The sequence below is a fragment of the Brachycentrus maculatus genome, unplaced genomic scaffold, assembly GCF_059751285.1.
Source record: "Brachycentrus maculatus isolate JH-2025_06_01 unplaced genomic scaffold, ASM5975128v1 h1tg000039l, whole genome shotgun sequence".
NCBI lineage: Eukaryota > Metazoa > Arthropoda > Insecta > Trichoptera > Brachycentridae > Brachycentrus > Brachycentrus maculatus.
The window spans coordinates 104,429-125,829 of NW_028280793.1; the positions used below are offsets into that span (position 1 = coordinate 104,429).

At 36.1% G+C, this 21,401-nt stretch overlaps 2 protein-coding genes across 9 annotated transcripts in view; one reads left to right on the forward strand and one right to left on the reverse strand.

The window, feature by feature from the left end:
* Window positions 1-3,064: 3,064 nt before the first annotated feature.
* LOC148312449 (uncharacterized) lies at window positions 3,065-5,014 on the reverse strand. The gene is made up of 3 exons (XM_088276792.1): window positions 4,643-5,014; window positions 4,345-4,492; window positions 3,065-4,247 (listed from the first exon to the last, which is right to left on the reverse strand). The coding sequence occupies exons 1-3, from the start codon at window positions 4,811-4,813 to the stop codon at window positions 3,199-3,201; spliced, it is 1,368 nt and encodes a 455-aa protein (XP_088132918.1). The 5' UTR covers window positions 4,814-5,014; the 3' UTR covers window positions 3,065-3,198.
* A 2,026-nt stretch (window positions 5,015-7,040) lies between these two features.
* Ufd4 (ubiquitin fusion-degradation 4-like) overlaps window positions 7,041-21,401 on the forward strand; it is a 48,815-nt gene continuing 34,454 nt past the window's right edge. For 7 of the 8 annotated variants that reach the window (XM_088276751.1, XM_088276782.1, XM_088276776.1 and 4 more), the window contains exons 1-15: window positions 7,041-7,337; window positions 8,682-8,722; window positions 8,819-8,958; window positions 9,458-9,573; window positions 9,733-9,848; window positions 9,931-10,070; window positions 10,508-10,683; window positions 12,923-13,071; window positions 13,928-14,061; window positions 14,740-14,981; window positions 15,592-15,756; window positions 15,850-15,979; window positions 16,424-16,613; window positions 19,830-20,022; window positions 20,655-20,867. In XM_088276751.1, the coding sequence (XP_088132877.1) occupies window positions 8,819-8,958; window positions 9,458-9,573; window positions 9,733-9,848; window positions 9,931-10,070; window positions 10,508-10,683; window positions 12,923-13,071; window positions 13,928-14,061; window positions 14,740-14,981; window positions 15,592-15,756; window positions 15,850-15,979; window positions 16,424-16,613; window positions 19,830-20,022; window positions 20,655-20,867 (2,104 nt within the window). In that variant the 5' untranslated portion in view covers window positions 7,041-7,337; window positions 8,682-8,722. Of the gene's footprint in view, window positions 7,338-7,473; window positions 7,634-8,681; window positions 8,723-8,818; window positions 8,959-9,457; window positions 9,574-9,732; window positions 9,849-9,930; window positions 10,071-10,507; window positions 10,684-12,922; window positions 13,072-13,927; window positions 14,062-14,739; window positions 14,982-15,591; window positions 15,757-15,849; window positions 15,980-16,423; window positions 16,614-19,829; window positions 20,023-20,654; window positions 20,868-21,401 lie in introns of those variants that run through there. The other variant, XM_088276757.1, reaches the window with a different exon arrangement.

Here is a 21,401-nt window from a genome sequence, read left to right on the forward strand (position 1 = left end):
CCGGAGAATTTCCAGGCCAGGGGAGCAAAGGCAGATTTTTGTTAGACAAAAATTTTATTATTGATTTAGCCCGGTGGCAAGGTGCCCCATCCTGCATGAAGGTGTATGGACCTTCTGTTGGGTCGAGTGTATGGTAGAAGGGCAATAAAATTCGTTCGAGGACCTGCTTATAGGAATTTTGGTTCATTATTCCTTCCACGAAAAACAACGGCCCAGGTAAATTGTTAATAATACATGACCATATCATTGTTGCAGCGGGGTGTTTGATAACTTTTACCACACAGGCCTCATCGTAACGTTCCATTGGTGTTCTCCTGACGAATCGACGGCTCTCTGTCACGGCTTCTTACCGGTACTCATCACTAAAGATGACCTGAAAAATAATGAAAATTTAAGTTTAATTCAAATATATAAGTTTATTTACTAAAATGATATGTTGAAAATTCAATTTAAATAAATACCTTTTTCCAATCATCTACCGAGTTATTTCGATGTAGCCTGGCCCATTTTAATCGATCCGCTTTCATTCGTGGTGTCAATTTTGGTACTTTTACAGGGCGCCTGCATTTCAGATTTACTTCGTAAAGACGTCGCCTCAGTGTTGATACCGATATATTTATACCCTCTTCTTCCAATTTTATTTTTAATGTTTTTGCTGATGCACTACGGTTTTCTAAGGCACTTTGAACGATTTTTCGATCAGTCCTCGGTGTTGTTTTTCTAATCCTACGACAGTTCTTTCGCCGATTGCTGGTGGCGGGTGACTGATTTTTTATTGATTTTGAAATTTAGTCCACTGTTTGACGAGAAACGTTTTCTTTTTTTGAAATTTCTCTAATAGATAGTATTCTTAATTTCAGTAGCACTATAACACTAGACTTTTTTTCCTCGGAAATATCTTTACTTTTTCCCATTTTGTCCTTTTCAAAAAAAACACTTGTGTTTACAAAAAAAAATTATACTTTATGAACTAAAATTAAAAATTAAGTTTTTTTCACAAGACACGATAACTATATAACTTCTCTGAACAAAACAACAACCAGAACTCAAGAAACTTCACTAATAAATAAGATAGGACTATTTTTTGAACTTTCAACTATCTGTCTACCTGTGCTAATTAGGGACCTTTCTCAGAAAAAGGGTTTGAAATTTTATAAAGGCTTAAATAATCCAGGTATATTTTACATATTATTGAAGGTAATATACATGATATTAGATGTCAATAGAAAACTTAAAGTATTTATGTAAAATAAATATAATAATCCAAAAGATTTCAGAGTATTCAAAAAAATAATGGGTGGCCCTAATTCATTGAGTAGATACTGTACAGTATCTACTCAATGAATTAGGGCCACCCATTATTTTTTTGAATACTCAGAAATCTTTTAAATTATAATATTTATTTTACATAAATACTTTAAGTTTTCTATTGACATCTAATATCATGTATATTACCTTCAATAATATGTAAAATATACCTGGATTATTTAAGCCTTTACAAAATTTCAAACCCTTTTTCTGAGAAAGGTCCCTAATTAGCACAGGTAGACAGATAGTTGAAAGTTCAAAAAATAGTCCTATCTCATTTATTAGTGAAGTTTCTTGAGTTCTGGTTTTTGTTTTGTTTAGAGAGGTTATATAGTTATCGTGTCTTGTGAAAAAAACTTAATTTTCAATTTTGGTTTATAAAGTATAATTTTTTTTTGTAAACACAAGTGTTTTTTTTTAAAAGGACAAAATGGGAAAAAGTGAAGACATTTCTGAGGAAAAAAAGTCTAGTGTTATAGTGCTACTAAAATCAGGAATACTATCTGATAGAGAAATTTCAAAAAAAGAAAATGTTTCTCGTCAAACAGTGGACAGAATTTCAAAATCAATAAAAAATCAGTCACCCGCCACCAGCAATCGGCGAAAGAACTGTCATAGGATTAGAAAAACAATACCGAGGACTGATCGAAAAATCGTTCAAAGTGCCTTAGAAAACCGTAGTGCATCAGCAAAAACATTAAAAATAAAATTGGAAGAAGAGGGTATAAATATATCGGTATCAACACTGAGGCGACGTTTTTACGAAGTAAATCTGAAATGCAGGCGCCCTGTAAAAGTAACAAAATTGACACCACGAATGAAAGCGGATCGATTAAAATGGGCCAGGCTACATCGAAATTACTCGGTAGATGATTGGAAAAAGGTATTTATTTAAATTGAATTTTCAACATATCATTTTAGTAAATAAACTTATATATTTGAATTAAACTTAAATTTTCATTATTTTTCAGGTCATCTTTAGTGATGAGTGCCGGTTAGAAGCCGTGACAGAGAGCCGTCGATTCGTCAGGAGAACACCAATGGAACGTTACAATGAGGCCTGTGTGGTAAAAGTTATCAAACACCCCCCTGCAACAATGATATGGTCATGTATTATTAACAATTTACCTGGACCGTTGTTTTTCGTGGAAGGAACAATGAACCAAAATTCCTATAAGCAGGTCCTCGAACGAATTTTATTGCCCTTCTACCATACACTCGACCCAACAGAAGGTCCATACACCTTCATGCAGGATGGGGCACCTTGCCACCGGGCTAAATCAATAATAAAATTTTTGTCTAACAAAAATCTGCCTTTGCTCCCCTGGCCTGGAAATTCTCCGGACCTTAATCCTATAGAAAACGTATGGAGCATGTTAAAAAATAAGGTATACTCATTTCCAAATCCGACAGTAGACTGTCTAAAAAAAAATATTCAAAAAATTTGGTCAGATGACGAAGAAATAAAAAACATGATAAAACAGTGCATTTTAAGTATGCCAAAAAGAATTGAGGCAGTTATTTCTGCCAAAGGTGGAAATACTAAATACTAAGTATATTTATATGAAAATATATGCATAATTTAAGCGTAATAAAGTGTTTATGTGTAAATAAAATTCAATGTTGTTTTATTCAAGGTTTTCTCTGAGTTATTCCTGTTTGAATTGAGAAATTGCGCGAAATTCTGCGTGGCCCTAATTCATTGAGTAGATACTGTATATATATATATGGAGTACTCGGATCAACCTCAGCTCGCTGTACGGTCTATACGAATGCTAGCATCGTAACGTATTACGTTACGACGAAATGACTCCGGTCTGTCCCCACCTTAACAATATGATTGCACTGAAGTTCTTCCATTCAAGGGTAATACAAATCTTGTCATCTTGATTAGTTGAAAAATACTACTTTTGTGTCAGATTCTTTTAAATGAACTTTCATGTGACCCATTAAAGAACATTTCTGTGTAAATTGTCTCCCGCACACAGAGCACTTATATCTTTTATATGGATCGTGAATACGTAGATGCTCTCGTAAAGTTTTTTTTCTGGCGTAACTTTTAAGGCAAATATGGCATTCGTGAATTTTATCTCCACTGTGTGACACCATGTGATCTCTTTTATCCCCGTTACTGAAGAAAGCCAGGTCACATATCTCACATTGAAATTTCTTTTCTTGGAGGTGAAAGCTCCTTATATGCCTAGAGAGACCACTCGACATTCGATACTCCTTTGAGCAGAACTTACAGATATACTTGTAGTTATTTTCATTATGAATTTCAGACATGTGTTTAATACGCTTAAAAAAGGAGTCAAATCTTTCTGCACAAGAAGGACAGGCGTAAACATTTTTATCCTTTACTGAATCGTGACTTAATTCATGTCTAGTGATGCTGTTTTTTTTCAACATCTTGTTACATATTTTGCAATGTACCATTTCCGTATCGTGAGTCTTTTTAAGATGGGCAGTCAAGTTTTTCCTGGCAACAAAAGATTTACCACAAAGGTCACAGACAAAGTTTGGGAAATGAATTCCCATGTGAGCAGTCAGTCGCTTCTGCCCAGTAAATGTTTCATTACAAATAGAACACATAGAAGTTTTTTTATTAAATTTTAAAGAAGATGTTTTCCAAGGTTTAACAGAGGGGGTTTTCCTTATTTTGATTTTTAATGAATCTTTTTTTGTATCTTTCTTTTTAGACTTCTTTTTCCTATTTTTTGAAATTTCAGATATGGAGTTATTTTTGAAAATGTCTTTAATTGGAATACTATCGTCAGATTCATTGATGTCTAATTGGAGACTTAATTCAACATTCGGTTCATTTCTATATTTTTTTGGCAGTATCCCTTCTTCAAAAAGATGATCAGATTTTGAAATCTGTCCCAGGTTTTTTTTGTCTAATTCATCATACGTTATGCCATCATCGTAACTAAAATGATCTGCAAAGAAAAAAAGCAATTAGCACTTTTTTGTATTTGTTTATTCAAAGAATATTACAATTCGTTTGACTGAAAATTACAAACAGTCTAATTATACCTGAAAACTCTGTAGAATTATTTTGTTCAATTTGTTGATTTAATCTTTCTTGAGTATTTTCTATTTGGGTTTTAAATAAACAGCATTGGCGGAGCTTATTTATGCAAATATTGCAAATGTAATATGACCCTCCATCATCACGAACAATCTATATAAAATAATATAAAATAATTAAAAATTCTATTTAAAACTAAACACATCGAATCAAAAGTTTAACTTTTTTAATAGTAATGGAAAATATATACAAAAATATTGCTCTTATCAAAACCCATGCACACTTAGAAAATGTTTAACAAACCTTTATCGAAAAACATCTTGTGAGCATTTTGGAATACACTTCTATCTGTGCATCAAATGCATATGATTGTACCATACTCTTTAAATTATTAACACTAAGACAGCATTGACAGAAGATAATTAAATTTTCATTCTTCACATCGCTTTCCAAAATAAGTTGGTTGGTAGTCATTTCATGTGCAATTTTATATTCTCAATGCGCACAGAAACTAAGAAATATATATGACACATGGGAAAATACTTTTACACAATATGAATTGATGGAATCATTGACATTTAATAAGTATGGAGCATTATAAAATAATACGTTTAGGGCAATATTATGACAAAAATACAACAGAAGCTCACAATGTCACAATAAAATTAGACAGTTGATTTTTTTGTGTATTGTTGATATTTTATCCTACATTTTTCGGTACTTACCTATCACGAAGAAACAAAGATTATAAGGGGGACAAACACAGGTTTTTTGGTGATTATAAATAAAACATTTTTTTAGATGAGAGCTGCATTAATTATTTACGTTGCTTTTTATGTATAAGGTTTATGGATCAATTAATGGATTTTTATATTATTTTAGACACCTCATCAAAGATGAAGAAGAATATGGAAGTCTGAGCATTTACGGGCTGACGACCGTCATGGGCTGGTTTAAGTGATCACCTTACACACGTGTAACATTGATGTCAAAAATAATTTGAAAATAACTCCTATAATTAGAGATTATCCAGATTTGTGAACAAGTATTTGAACACACTAAAAATGTTGTATTGGATTTTTGTTTATTCTAGCTAATGACATAAATCTGTGTTAATATGCGTAAAATCAAAAACATATAATCAAACGTGGCTCTCACTTATAGCTTTTTGAAGGATAACACTTCAAGACAAGCTATTTTTGGTCAAAAGTAGCGACATGCAAAGGTAACCAAAGTTTTTACCGTCATAGATGACTAACTGCTTAAATTGAAACATTAAAATATATCACATGAGTGCCATTATAATGAATGTTTTTTCTGTAAATTATTTTTTTTAATTGATTGCGCCAAAAGTAATAATAAAAATATATGGGTTGTTTATTCCAGATTTAAAAAAAATAGCCTTTTATCGGAGTGATTTCTATCCTTTACGTCATTCAAGGGCATTTTCAAACTATTCTTTTAAATGCCTTCCATATCGCTTACTCCTTTCAAGAACGTCATAAATCAAAAAACTTGATTTTTCAGGAGAACGTTTTTAAAGTTTAAAAATATAATACAATGTATTAAAAATAAATATCAAGCCACTTAATGAACTTTTTACTGTGCAACAGATCTTTTTGGGTAAAACCTGAAGGTTCTTTCTCCATTTGAAAAATATTTAATTTAGTTAAAAAAATAATTAAACAATACCTTTTCGGTACTGTACGTTTAACCTCGGCTCGTAGAGCATTTCTGTATTGAAAACTATAGTGCATGTTGGTCTTCGGGTCGACCAAAAATCGCATGTGTTAGACATTTTGTCTAGTTTTGAGTGTGTAAATGGTGCTATGGTGGTGAAGGGTAGTATTGTTTGCATGCTGTGTTAGTGATTGTCCTGACGAAGAGACGGGTACGTCTCGAAACCGGTAGACTTAAAAATCTCGGTGAGTGGTTATATACTAATTTTATTAACATTTTTGAAAAAAAAAATAAGTAAAAATACCTTTTCTTCAAAATGCAAAAACAACACTTTCTGCCCTGTAGCGGATAAATAATAAGTTTAAAATATGCCGCTTTTGCTGGGATAAAGTACGTTTTCTGGGCATTCCGAAAACATGCACATCTGAAAATCGACGTTTTTTGATTTATGACGTTCGTGAAAGGAGTGAGCAATATGTCTATTTTTTATTATTATTTTTAAACTATTAAAAATTCTGACTAGTGGGTCATTTTCCTAACATCGAGCAATAGTTTTTTCACAGGGTTTCTTTTGCTAGGGTCGGTGTTTACACTCTCACAATTCTGCTATCGTTCTGAGTCTCCGGGTCTAACATATCAGTATTTGTACATCAAGCAAGATGATTACATTGCAGTGTGGTTCAAAATGTTGCAATAATGATTTATAACTAACTAACCAACCATCATGCCGCTTTCTCGCAAGGGCAGGCAAAGAAAAAATAACGCCACGCTACTCTGCATTTGCAAACATTTTTCGCCTCTTCCACTTTCATGCATCTTATTATACATCCCCGGCGATTATTTCCACTCCTAACTTGACCGCTTTCATGTGTGTATTTGTATTATTTTTTAATATTCCTATTTAAATTATTTAGCGTACCTATTCAAATCTCATAATATTCAGTTGATTAACTTCGTATGATTGAAAATTGTAGCTGAATTGACAATTATGATTTTTATTTTATTATTTTGTTTTTATTGTGTGTCATACCTTTTCTTCGATGTTGTTTGTTGTGTGTTGAACTATTTATATTTAGGTATAGACAATGGTAAAGGAACAAAATAATATTTTATGGTTTGTGATTTTCGATTGTGAATTTTGACTACTATCTGGCATTCTGGCAACATCCAATGCAAATTAGGAGAAAATAGGCAGTCGATATATTATTTTGTATGACGATTTTAGTTGGAAAATATTTATTTTGCGCGAGTGAAGGTTAACGAGACTGTAAATTAGATCCTAATATCTAAAGCATGGGAAACTGACGAAATTTAGCAGGTAAATAAGTGTTATAGTTATTATTTTTGGTTTAACCCACATTTGACGTTTCTCCCACCAGCAATGTCCACAATACCCGTTAGGTAAGGTACCTGGTACCTGCTGTCTACGGTTTCTTTATTCATTGTTTGGCGTTGTTGACTTTAACGTTTTAAACCGCACGAGCATGTCATTTTAGATTCTGAGAAAATGCGTCGAATTTATTGATATTTATTGAAAAGTACATGTAAAGGGAAATCAGATGTTTCCTTTACATTCTGTCACACCATGTTGTGTGTCAGATAAATGGTAAAATGGTGTGCTTTTTTTCTCGATAATAATACTATTTATAATTTCTTACTCATGAGCGCGGTATCTCCGTGTTTAAGAATATTATTACACTTTTTTTAACATGCAGATTTTAGTTAAGCTTTCCACAATATTAGACTTGTACTTTCATATTTTGCCACTATTTTGATCTCAGACAGTTGTGATAATTTAGTAATGCAACCAACCATAGGTACTTATTTACTTTTTACTATTCTTTTATTTTCTGATGTCTATTGAAACATATTGTTAGGTTAGAAATTGTATGTAGGTACATTTATATTTTATTTTGATACTCAATATAAAATTAACTGAATTTCCAGATTAAGATATGGTATATTTAACATAATGAAATATTTATTTAGAAATTAACTCCCTTTTTTATGGTGAAACGCCTTTGATTATAAGTAGTAGGTACACAATACTGTTTTTTTGTTGTTGTTGTTTTTTTTTTAAATAAAATAATTTAAAAAAAAATAGGAGTAAACTGCAAAGCTACCTTTTAGAGGCTTGTCTGCAGATAGGATAGTAAGGATAGGGAAGGTAATTTTGAAAAATACATCACAAACCTCCAGACTAATTGAAAATAAATCTCTCTTGAATATATTTAGTGATTGGCAGGAATCGATCCCCCGACACCAGTTTCGCAGTCAAGCGTGTACCCAACTATATCACGGCGCTTGTCTAGCATAGACTAATAAAGTAGTAATTAATTGGACTGATGTAAATACCACCACCATTGTAGTCTGGGGTGGATAGTGAGTATTCTGTTTGGCAAACAATTGCTTCAAATACACAAAAGCTGTTTTGTAATGGTAGCATAATGAGAAATTTATCAATTTTGAGCATTAAAAAGAACACCAGTAATGTAAAAATTGCAATTTAATTCGCTGTCTTTCGGCACTTAATGATTTAGCGGTTTTACACTCTATGCTGTCGATATATTTTTAAATACATTTACTATTGGTTTATTTCTGGACGTGGACTCGTAAAATATTTATATCTTTTCGCCTACATTTTAATTTTTTTATTTTTCAGGTCACCTGCTTTTGTGGCAAATATTTAGTTATTTCACAAAGGTGAGAATGAAATTCTTTTATGATATTCATTTAATTGAAAAATAACGTGGTTTCGTGTCCCAATAATAAGTGCGTAATAATTATTTAAATTTGAAGATGTCTGAGGTGGACCCGGATACACTGCTAGAATGGCTGTGCACGGGGCAAGGGGAGGAGCGGGATATGCAGCTCATCGCCCTGGAACAACTGTGCATGCTTCTGCTCATGTCGGACAACGTCGATCGCTGCTTCGAAAGGTAACTATTTGTGCTGTTCAACATCTTATGAGTTTTATCAATTGATTCAATATCAATTTTTTTATTTTTTTTTAAATATTAAAAAATATAATAACTGATTTATCTACTTACAAACTACTTACAATCTTATATTTCAATTTCCCAACAAATGTTATTGAAAGTTACCTAGATGCCGGAATTACTCCGCGATATGTAGTTATCATCTAAGGCAGGGCTATCCAAAGCACTGCCGCCGGCTGCGCTTTACATTTGTGTGATCCGCGACGCATTTAAAATAACTATAAGTGATTTTTTCAATCTAACATTTGTTTAATATTACCCTGGGCTGGTACCTGAAGCAGAGGGCTAATCAGTTTTCCTTCATGAGTTAATTTATCAAGATAACACTGCGTTTATATGACGCAGTGCCTTATGCCCTGAGGTGCTGATAAGGGTTTGAAGAAGTAACTGAAGAATCTAAGTTATATCAGCATATTAACATAAATAATATTTATTCCAGTTGTCCGCCACGCACATTCCTCCCGGCCCTTTGTAAGATCTTCCTGGACGAGTGTGCTCCGGACAATGTTCTGGAAGTCACTGCTAGAGCTATTACTTATTATCTTGACGTATCCGGTAAGTGAACATCTCGCATCCATATAATAATATTATATCTAAAATAATTTCTTTCGATCAAATTACGTTTTTGACTATCACAATTGAACACTGTTTATCTAATTTTGAAAGGTGATTTGCTAGATTTATGGTCTATTAATTAATTGTATTATTTTTCAGCCGAGTGCACACGCCGTATTGTGGCAATCGACGGAGCCGTCAAGGCTATCTGCAGTAGGTTACTTACAGTAGAATTAGATAGAACTAGCAGAGACTTAGCGGAGCAATGCATCAAGGTACTAATCTAATAATGGATTCATTTATTTCACAATGCTTTACTTATGTTTACGCATTATTAAAATAATTGTAATCTTTTAGGTGTTAGAATTAGTTTGCACAAGAGAAGCAGGTGCGGTGTGGGAAGGGGGCGGGTTGCCTTGTGTTCTGGCTTTCATTACCGAACACGGATCCCAGGTCCACAAAGACACCCTTCACTCTGCAATGGCGGTTGTATCGAGGTATGTAATTTATTGCATCAAAATAAATCACTCTTTAATATTTTGTTTAACCTTAGAGTACTAAACTATGCTACGAGTGATGTTGTTACTAAACATTTGTAAAAAAATATGATATCGGAACAAAATGGGAATGTACCTTTAATAATGAAAAAAAGTTAAAGGTACGGTAGGAAAGTGCCGTGAAGAAGGGGGCACAAGAACGATGCGAACATTGTTTTTTCCAGAAATTGTCATTTTGCGTTGTGATTTTTACGATAATTTAGTATTCTATGGTTAAAATATATCTCAGGCATTTTAATTTTATTTAAATATCTAACATGGAAAGCTGGATATTGATTGAATTGTCCATCAAAAAGTTTTGATTTGTTACTGAATAATTGCATTTATAGTTTCAAATGTAGGTATGTGAACAGTTGAGTGTAATTGTGAATTTACAGGGTGTGTGGCAAGATGGAGCCAGGAGACCCGGCGCTGGGAGGAAGTGTAGAGGCGCTCAGCAAGTTGCTACGTCACGCCGACGCCCGCGTGGCGGACGGAGCGCTGCGCTGCTTCGCGTCGCTCGCCGACCGCTTCGCGCGCCGCCAGCAGGACCCCGCACCCCTCGCACAACATGGTAATTGTGTTTTTAAATTTTATTATTTTATTTGGCAGTCACCCAGTGGGAGGATGTTTCTGCCAGTGTCGAGTCTTATTTTTATTTTCAAAGAAAAAAGAATAACGATAAATAAAAAATTCATTGTTTGAATGCGTTCAGCTTTATCATTATGTATCAGCAATTCTAGAATAAGGTTCAGAAAGAAGGGTGGTTACATACACAATCAGCTTAGCAGGATAACAAATTATCCTGTTATATTAATTGTGTGTGTGTGTGTGTGTGGTTTTTTTTAAAACTTGCAACGGCAACACTACTATTGAGGAGAACTTTGACATGCCCCTTTTTTCTTTTTGATGACAATATCAAAAAGATTACAATATGTCAACGACAACACAAAATAATATAATTGATTAATATGTACCCCACATTTTTGTATCTTGTTTCAGTAATTTACAAAAAATAATAAGCATGTCGTATGTAAGTCACCTATGTATCTTGTTCTTCTTCAAACCCTTATCCGCACCCCAATGGTGCATAGGGCACTGCATCATGTAAACGCAGTGTTATCTTTATCGTTGACACACGAAGGAAAGGCAATCAGCCCTCTGCTTCAGGTACCAGTCTGTGTATAAACATAATTTTTTCAATTTTTATTTTATTATAAAGGATTCAGAATATATATTTTATCAAGTAAATGCTATCAAAATAAAGCAGTGTGTATTCAAATGTTTCCAAATATTATTCACGAAGAACTGGCTTCAATCATAAATGCAAGTTACACTCGCATTACATCACACTCGCATTGCAGCACATAAAGTAACTCTCTATCTCTCTTCCTCTCTCTCAGTAGGTACATATTACACATGGCTTACTACATATTCATATTGTTACACACTGTGTGCACAGCAATTAGCAAGCTTCACTGAACGCAACTTTTCATGAACACTATTTATTTACTATCTTTGTATAATCTAAATTCCATTTTGTTTTAAAAACACATTTTCTTAATAAATATATTTTTTTAATTAGGATATATCGCTCACTCCTTTCAAGAAAGTCATATATCAAAAAACTTGATTTTTCAGGATATCGTTTTTAATGTTTAAAAATATATTGAAATGTATTAAAAAATAAATATCAAGCCACTTATTAAACATTTAACTGTGCAACAGATCTTTTTTAGGTAAAACCTGAATGTTTTTTCTCTATTTCAAAAATATTTAGTATATTAAAAAAAATAATTGAATAATACCTTTTCTTCAAAATGCAAAAACAACACTTTCTGCCCTGTAGCGGGTAAATATTAAGTTAAAAATATGCCGCTTTTGCTGGAATTTAGTACATTTTCTGGGCATTCCGAAAACATGCACAACTGAAAATTCACGACTTTTGATACACGACGTTGTTGAAAGGAATGAACGATGTTTTTTGTCATCAATACTGGCAATGGTTCAATATTACTTTCTAATTTCAAAAGGATTCCTGAATAATCAATTCCCAATTTAGCCCAAGTGTGACTTTTGTGACGTTTGTATTGTATCAATGAGTCTGAGTGCTGCTCGGGTAAATTTTATTCCAAATTGTCGGTATTGATTAGCCCGAGCTAAATATATTTATGTATTTGTTTTTATTGACTTACCTGAGCAGTGTTCGCGCTGTCTTGTTTCGACTTGTTGATTATTTTCTGTACCGACGAATTTTCTCGCCAAATTTAAACTGTCTTGACCAATCAGAGATCACCAGTGTCAACTAATCACAAAACACAAATACTAATAAATTAGCAACCAATAAGAGACATCAAACTGAGGATGCTTTATTTTAAATACATTTGAAATTCAAATATGTATAGAACTTATTTTCGGCATATTGTATTAAGTAAGTACTTTTTTAAAGTACTTTGGAAGTACTCTGTCCGCCTCCGTAGTGTAACGGTCAGCTTACTCGGCTATTGTTCTGGAGGTCCCGGGTTGGATTCCCAGGGGGGGAGGGTTAAATAAATATAAGTGATTTATTCATTTAATATTACCCTGGACTGGTACCTGAAGCTTAGGGCTAATCGCCTTTCCTTCATGTGTTAACGATAAAAATAACACTGCGTTTGTATGATGAAGTGCCCTATGCACCATTGGAGTGCAGATAAGGGTTGGAAGAAGAAGAATACTTTTTTAATAGGGTTGAGACTGAATATCCAGTGTTGATATCCCCGTATGTGTGTTTGTGTATGTATATCGGTGCTGAGTGCGAGTGTGTTGGTCAGGTCTGGTGGAGGAGCTGGTGCGGCGCCTGGGCGCTTGCGGCGCAGCGGAGAGCAGCGAAGAGAGCTCCGCGGCGGGCGGCCACACGTCCGTGTCCACCACCGTGAGCCTCCTGTCCACACTCTGCCGGGGGTCTGCGCAGATCACACACGTGAGATATAAAATTCAATAATCTTAAAACTCTTGAAATTTGATGTGTTACTTGAGCCCAGAAAATGTTTAGATGTGTATTCGGTCTACAATAATGAACGTATCGACATGAATCATTGTTTCCCTGACAGGTGACACTTATACGTTCATTATTGTAGACCAAATACAGATATTTTTTTTTTGTACTGGGCTCAAGTAACACATCAAAGTTCAAGTAGCCCCGTTCTACGGCACCCTTAATATTTGGTGATTTTTGATATTTGTCATTGTCATTTTTCGATATTGTTTAGATGTTAATGAAATTATGTGATATAATTTTTAATTTTTTTTAAATAATACAATATTATATTAAACCGCACTCTGGATCATGTTACCACATTGTTGTCGGGCAGTTTTTTCATCAACCCCGACCCTAAAAGTATACTAATTACGATTGTATACTAATCAATGTAACCGCAAACTAATTCCAATATGTACAATATTTTTTGGAGTCTCGCGCTCTATCTAAATTAAGCAAATAGAACGTGTCCTGCTCTCTACCAAGTAGTTTTCCGCAACAGTATGTCAAAGATAGTTAACAATGTGTTAATAATAGACATCAGTTTCAAATACATCCATTCGGTTTTTTCTAAAGTACTCTACTAAATATGAAAAAAAATGCAATGAAATGGAATTCTGGGCGATATAACTTCTGACATTTAAGTTTATATTTTTGCATTTTTTGACTTTTGTGGATAGGGACAGACTGATCTTTCCCATTTACTTTCAAGTGAATGGTTTAATTTCACTTTCACCGGTGCAAGTGCAATGAAGTAGAAGAACTATGTTGCGAGTGATGAGTTGTGTTTGTGTCGCAGAGTCTGGTGAGGCTGGATCTGTGTGCGGCGCTGGAGCGAGCCGTGGCAGTGGACGAGCGCTGGTGCCTCGAGTGCATGCGCCTGGTGGACCTGTTGCTCGTGCTGCTGTGTGAAGGAAGGCACGCCATACAGAGGTACAATTAACATTCATCTCTCTACTAGATCAATGTCTCATCCTCCACATAATGGCCAGGACGGCTGCTAAATGCCTGGCAGCAAAACACTTGTATTTTTCTCTTCTTTTTTCTTTCGCTTTCTGTTCTCCACCGATGGATATAGGCCTTCTCCGTATCCTTTCATTTTTTTTCGGTCTGTTACTGTTTGCCGCCAGTTTTAACCCCTACAGCTTGCTGCTTGCAGACAGTTTTTTTACCCCCCACAGTGGCTATGTCGTCGGACCATCTTTTTTTGAGGTCTTCCGACACCTCTTTTATTCTTCCAAGGTCTCCATCTCAAAATTTTAGGGGTCCATCTTGGATATTGTGTCGCAATTTTTATATTTTTTCTATTTACCCCCAAATCGATGATTTTAAAAAGAGATTTAAAGCCTCTAGGAAGTGGTAAGGCAAGAATATGGATGGAGTACAAACTGTCCAAATTTGGGTATTGAATGGTCACAGTTCGAGTGATACTTAAAGCCTTCCGACCATTAGTGATATGTTACTTGGTGCTTTGAGATAATCAAATAAAACATTTTCTCTGAATAAACATGTTTTATTAACTTAACAATTAAAATATTATATAAATAATATTTCAATTGTAAAATTGATTCATTTTATTGTTAAATGAAATGATGTGGATTTGCGTTCCAGGGCCAGTGGAGGAGGGACCCTGGGCGCGTCGGGCACCCTGAAGCGCAGCGAAGCGTGCAGCAGCGACAAGTCGCACCGCCAGCTCATCGACTGCATCCGAAGCAAGGACACGGACGCGCTCATGGAGGCCGTTCAGTCGGGCAACGTGGACGTCAACTTCATGGACGATGTCGGCCAGACCCTGCTCAACTGGGCCGCGGCCTTCGGCACGCATGAGATGGTCGAGTTCCTTTGTGAAAGAGGTAAATCATTCATTCCTATTTCATGTTTTTCTCGTTACTATCTGTAGTATTACACTAATCCTGTGGGAAATGTTAAACTGTCGGTTTCGCATAAGATAGTTAATTCCTTAAAACGTTTTTCCTTTAAAATCAATTTGGGCCATCGGTATATGGATGTTGCGTTTGAAATGTGGCTCTGGCGACGCTTGTTGCAAATCCCAAGGACTGAGAGACAAATGTATTCATCCTGGAAGACTCAGATATAAAAGTTAGATTCCCACTATTTTGTCTCTGGCAAGTTGTTCAGTATTTTTAACATGCCGTTCGCCACATCGAAGATGTCAATCTACAAATGCTTGTATTTGATTGGTATTTGAAAAAGTGGAGGGGAATAAGAGCAGAAGGAGGATACCGAAGCGCTGGAATCCCTTTACCCACATGCATCAGGATGGGAGGGAGAAAGGTGACATACCGAGAGAATATGGGCAAGAAGGGAAGATGTAGTGGGTGTTGCCAAGAACACTTTAATCCTGGGATGTGGTGCGCCAGCCAAATCTCATTGTCGAAATCTAATTTGTCGTTTTCTAAATGAAAGTGCATGGTGATTATATTGTTTATTATGTTTGGGCAGGTGCTGATGTAAATAAAGGTCAGCGCAGTTCCTCCCTGCACTATGCCGCTTGCTTCGGCCGCCCGGCTGTAGCCAAGGTCCTCCTTCGACACGGAGCTAACGCCGACCTCAGAGATGAAGATGGTAAAACACCATTAGACAAAGCGAGAGAGAGACACGACCAAGGTGATTCTTTCAATTTTTAATAACATCCCTACTACCGCTCGATATAACTGGCTTGGAACTGTTTTTTTTTTTACCATTTTGTTATCACCACAGGGCACAGGGAAGTAGCTGCCATATTGCAGTGTCCCGGAGAGTGGCTGATCTTGGGGGCCACGGATCCGGAGACCGAAGCCCCCACGGCTCAGACTCTCGGAGACAAGGAAATGGCCCCTATATACCTCTCGTAAGTACTTATGTATGCTATACTTCAAATATATGTATAAATTACATTTGCGACTAAGCATCTAATCGTCATTCTTATATGACAAATTATTTAGTTTTAGTGTTGATTTAAACATTTTGGTTTTTTATTTGAAATTTAATGTATAAATTCGACCCTGTAGATCAATCTACTTACTCGATTACGATTTTCGCGGGTGATAGTGGTCTCGGGTCTCAGGGTAGATCCTCCACAACCCTTTATGCAAATAACTTGCCGATATATTTTAAACTTAGTATTTGTATACTAACCACAATGGTTGACTGCTAAGAATGATAAAAAAGTTGGTAAAAAAACTCATAGAAAAAATAATTTATACTTTAAGTTTCGATTGAAGGTTATAGGTTTGATATTTCCGTCCCATAAATTTTTTTTCTACAATGTGTCACATTGTGTGTGGGTTATCAGGCGTATGCTGCCCGTGTTCTGCGCGCGCTACCTGGGCTCCGTGGTGTCGGGCGTGAAGCGCGCCTGCCTGAGCCTGGTGAGGAAGATGGTGCACTACTGCCCCTCGGCCCTGCTGCTGGCCTCGCCGCTGGCCGACACGCCCGCCGCCTCCGCCCTCACGCAGCTCATCGCCTCCGTTCTGGACATAGAGGTGAGCGCACTCGCCATCCGCCCATCCACGGAGAACACGCATGGCTTATGACAAATTAATTATTCTAAAATGCGAGTGTTCGAGGGCTGGAATTATAGTATCGGGAACACTACAGCGAAAGGAAAAATATTACCAAATTCTTGTAATTCTATCAGTGTTAAATAAAAATCTAAAGAAATATTTTATATAAAATTACAACAAATTATTTTGATGTGAAAATCATAGTGAATAGTTTTGGTATATGTAAATTATCAAATCAAATCACCACCTTCACTGACAGCTGGTGCAGTACGCTGAGTTGGTGCTCGTGACACTGTTAACTTCTTTTAATACGATTACAATTAAATTACAATTAGTAGAGGAAGACCGAGAAAAACATGGCACGATCAGGTATGCCAAATACTTGAAAGTGGTCAGGTTAGGAGTCGTAACAATCGGCGGGTATGTATGAGGAGATGCATGAACGTGGAAGAGGCGAAGAATGTTTGCAAGGACAGAGTGGTGTGGCGCTCTATTCTCTCTGCCTACCCCTGCGGGGAAGCGGCGTGATGGTTAGTTAGTTAGTTTTTTTTACAATTAATACAATATAACTTCTATAAATACAATTACAATTAATACAATAAAACTTCTTAAAATAATCCATAGTCAATTTTGTAATGCCAAAATTATTAAAAATAAAATAGAGTTAGGCTTACAATGATGCTAATCAATATTGTACTTATTTAGTCTATTTTTTGTGATAAATTTCATTTTTGATAGTTTTCAAGATAAATTATATGATTTATCTTGAAAACTATCACCACAAAACATAAAGATAAATTACATAATGCATTTGGGATTCAAATATAGGCATAAATATTTCTAGATCCAAATATTTATATTAAAATGTATGATTATGACATGTTAAATGGGAATAACAAGTTATATCAATGTGGGAAGTGAAAAGAGATATTGCTACAACTGGCCCTGGATGATTTTACAGTAGTGCTGTTTATTTATTTTATAATTAAAAAACCCATTAAAGAAGTTTTTGTACCGAATCTTAAATGACTCTTAATGAATCTAATAACTCTTTGCATTTCAGCGTTGATATAATATGTTAATATAATGTGAAATTGTCATGTCATACGTTGCATTGCCTTAATATTGTCTTGTGTTAGCGTTACTTGTGTTTGGGAGCGGGAGCTTACTTTGTGCATTAGGCGGCTAGCGGATAGTGACGGGCAGTCTAGTTGTGTGTGTACCGTATTGCAGGAGTCGGTGTGTAGCTGGTGGGTGGGCAGTGCTCCTCCGCGTACCCCCCGCCGCCCCGCTCACCTCTACATTAGGTCTCCCCCCACGGTAACGGCAGCCCCCCCACTCCGTGTGTGCACCGCCTCCTAGCTTGGTACTCATCTCGTCCTCCGCCAGCACTCCACTAACATCCGGCGTGCGGCGGCTCGTGTTAATAATCATCTTAGATGCGCTGTACTTCCCGGTTTTTCCGATCACGAATGCCTAGGAATGACAAATGAATAGGAAAGAGACATTCACTGATACATTTTACCAAGTCGCATACTGCATAATCATTTCTTTCACTGCCGATATGCGCCATACTTCAAAATTGCATATTCTTCTTCTCCGGTCACTTCCCTCATTGCTGAGGATTGTGACCCACCTGCTGGCTTCCTCTGGAACCTCGGACAACACTTCGCCATTGGTCCCTGCATAGTTCAGCCTTTAGAGCTCCCGCAACAGTTGGTCCATCGGGTTGGAGATCTACTACTAGCTTTTTAAACTTCTAGGCCTCCGGTTATGACGAGCCTCTCCAGGTTGTGTCTGGTGGTCTACGAGCAATTTGGCCGAAGAACTGGAGAACTCTCCTTCGGCAAAGAGTCGAAAGACGATCCGTGATCCTTATCTACTGCAAGATCAATGCGTTTGTTCCCTTTGCTGTCCATGGGATTGCCAACATTTTCCTCTAGCACTACATGTCAAATGCCTCCAGTTTTTGACGTTCTTAGGGTCCAAGTTTCTGCTCCGTAAATGCAGATCGGGAACACCTATGCTTTAATCAGGCGCACCTTTGTCAGATCGGTGATAGTTCTGATTCACTATATTTTCTCTAACCAAGTCATGGCTGACTTTGCTACTTTTTATTGCATATTTAAACCATAATAAACCTTACCTACACGTAAAAAAAGGGAGAGTATTAGTAGCAAATACAAATCTTCAAACCGAATTGTTTTCGAGCTATTTTACATATTGTAAATACCAAAAATTTTCATGCAATTCCTTTCTATATTACGATGATTTACTACTGTATCCTAGTTCTCATATTTGATGTTTCGGTTTTACATATATGTGTTTTTTCAATATGGCTCAAAATGAATGCCTCGGGAATTATTCATTTGTTTCTAATATCCTCGTGTCCATGTGATTAATACTTTTGTGGAAATAATGTTTTCTTTAGTACTAAATAGATATAACTTTTGGAATGTAGGCTGTAGTACATATGTAATAATACAATTTATTGTTTTAAATTTTAACATTTCTATTTGTACTCCAATGAAAGTGATTTAAAAAAATATATATTTAGTGAAAGGAAGTTCCTGTTCAGGCAAAAGACACAATTATCATTGTTAAAATTAAGAAGCTATTATTTCAGCCCAAGTCAGTAATGAAAGTAGAAAATATTGCGTGACAGAGCATGATAGATAAAGGCGAAATTACAAAATGAAATAGTCTTTTCACTAAATACAGATGTCAATTTATACAATACGGGGAAGAGTTAATGCTTTTATTTCTTAAAGTTTAAAAGGCAAAAAAAACTTTTTGCTTTATTTTTTTTCCTTATTTATATTTCTGACAATTTAAAAAGCAACTCAATGGCCGTGAATACAATATTTTATGTCATGTATATTGCCAATATGAAAATGTTTTAACATATATTCAAACTGCCAACACTACTGACTTATGTGTGAATGTGGCATCTCGTAATGAATATTTGTGATTTGAACGCCTTTGTTTGATAGCTCATTAGAGTGGCATCGTAATTGTCCTGGTGTAAATGCCGCATTTCCGTCAGGTCACTAGTGCAACATGTTTTTCAGTTTAGACTTGTATCAAGCGAGTTAGTGAATAAGAGAAAGAGCTTTAAATTGCACGGTTAGGGACTTTTGCCTGAATGGGGATAGTATCGCGTACAGCAGTCGGTAATTGAGTCGATGCCTGTAGGAGGACGAGGACGGTCAGCTGGCGGCGCTGGCGATAGCGGAGGAGCTGATGCAGAAGGCCAGCGAGGTGTACCTGGAGCAGTTTGCCCGACTCGGAGTAATCTCCAAGGTGCAGCAGCTGGCAGCCACCGCCTCCGACGCCTCCACGCCCACTGCCGACCAGTCGCCCGAGGAGCAGGCGTCACAGTCCAATGGTATATTATTAATAATTATAACAATGATAATTCAAATTTCATAATTTAAAAAATATGGGCCGCTCCAGTAATTTTGACTTGAGAAACATTTGATAATTAAAAAAGGTTCAATGATAAAATAAATTGACAACATTTTGAGTGTGTCCAAATACTTGTTCACAAATCTGAATTATCTACGCTTAGGAGTTATTTTATACATTTTTTGATATCTCAAGAAAGATGATGAATTATATGAAAATCTCGGCATTTACAGGGCTTACGACTGTCATAGGCTGGTTTGAGTGATCACTTTGCACACGTGTAACATTCACCAATTTTACCCATGAGAGTCTTTGCTTAGTAAAAGTTTTCTTTATTCCAACATAGATGTCGGTAGTGAACTCAAATGAATTGTCACGAGTTTGATCAAGATATCTAGGGGTTCCGAAAATTGGGTAGTGTGTTGTCAATCATGGACAGAATCGGTGAATGTTACACATGTGTAAAGCGATCACTTTAATCAGCCTATGACAGTCGTAAGCCCTGTAAATGCCCAGACTTCCATATTCTTCTTCATCTATCTTGAGATGAATAATTCAGTTTATTTGTTGGCGTGTTGATATAACTCCTATATTGAGAGTGTGCGTGTGTAGATGCGGAGGACGCTCTGGAGCTGAGTCTCGGCGGCGCGTACTGCTGGCGGGACTGGTCGCTGTGCCGCGGACGCGACTGCCTGTACCTGTGGAGCGACTCGGCCGCGCTGGAGCTGTCCAACGGCAGCAACGGCTGGTTCCGCTTCATCCTGGACGGCAAGCTCGCCACCATGTACTCCAGCGGCAGCCCGGAGCACCAGACCGACAACACAGGTTACTTGCCCTACACCCATTCTATCGCCGCTCCATATCGCGCTCCCGTGATAAGTGTCGGAGCTTCTGGGTTAGGCCCCAATCCCAAAACTCCGCCTCCCTACTAGCCTCTGAATGTTTCATTTTACAGTTTAGACATTTTGAAACTATACATTTTTAATTTAAGTTTTACTTACATTAAAATGGATTACATTAGTAAATACCACTACATATTTCTTAAAATATTCTGTGATATGTGTTTCAATGCATTACGTATAATTTTCAAACACCGTACGGTGTTTGAAAATGATTGAGAAACTTAAATTAAAAATGGATAAGTTTTACCGCAAAATGACTGCCAAATCAATTCATGAAATTTTGAAACTAGTTGTCAACTTGTGTTTACGACAAGTTTACATTATCAATTTTAAAAAAAAGGTATTTTTCTCTCTAAAATAACAGTAAAGTTTACCAAGGTAATGCTTGTCAATATCAATGTTTATAATGCTAGTGCGGGGTCACATGTGACAAATCTCTTAGTGTAGTCAAGCAGAA

Coding starts and splice junctions, on each gene's coding strand:
- LOC148312449 (XM_088276792.1), bottom strand. CDS start 4,813: ATGACTACCAACCAACTTATTTTGGAAAGCGATGTGAAGAATGAAAAT. Junction 4,493..4,642: donor CAAGATGTTTTTCGATAAAG/GTTTGTTAAACA, acceptor TATTTTATATAG/ATTGTTCGTGATGATGGAGG. Junction 4,248..4,344: donor TAATTCTACAGAGTTTTCAG/GTATAATTAGAC, acceptor TTTTCTTTGCAG/ATCATTTTAGTTACGATGAT.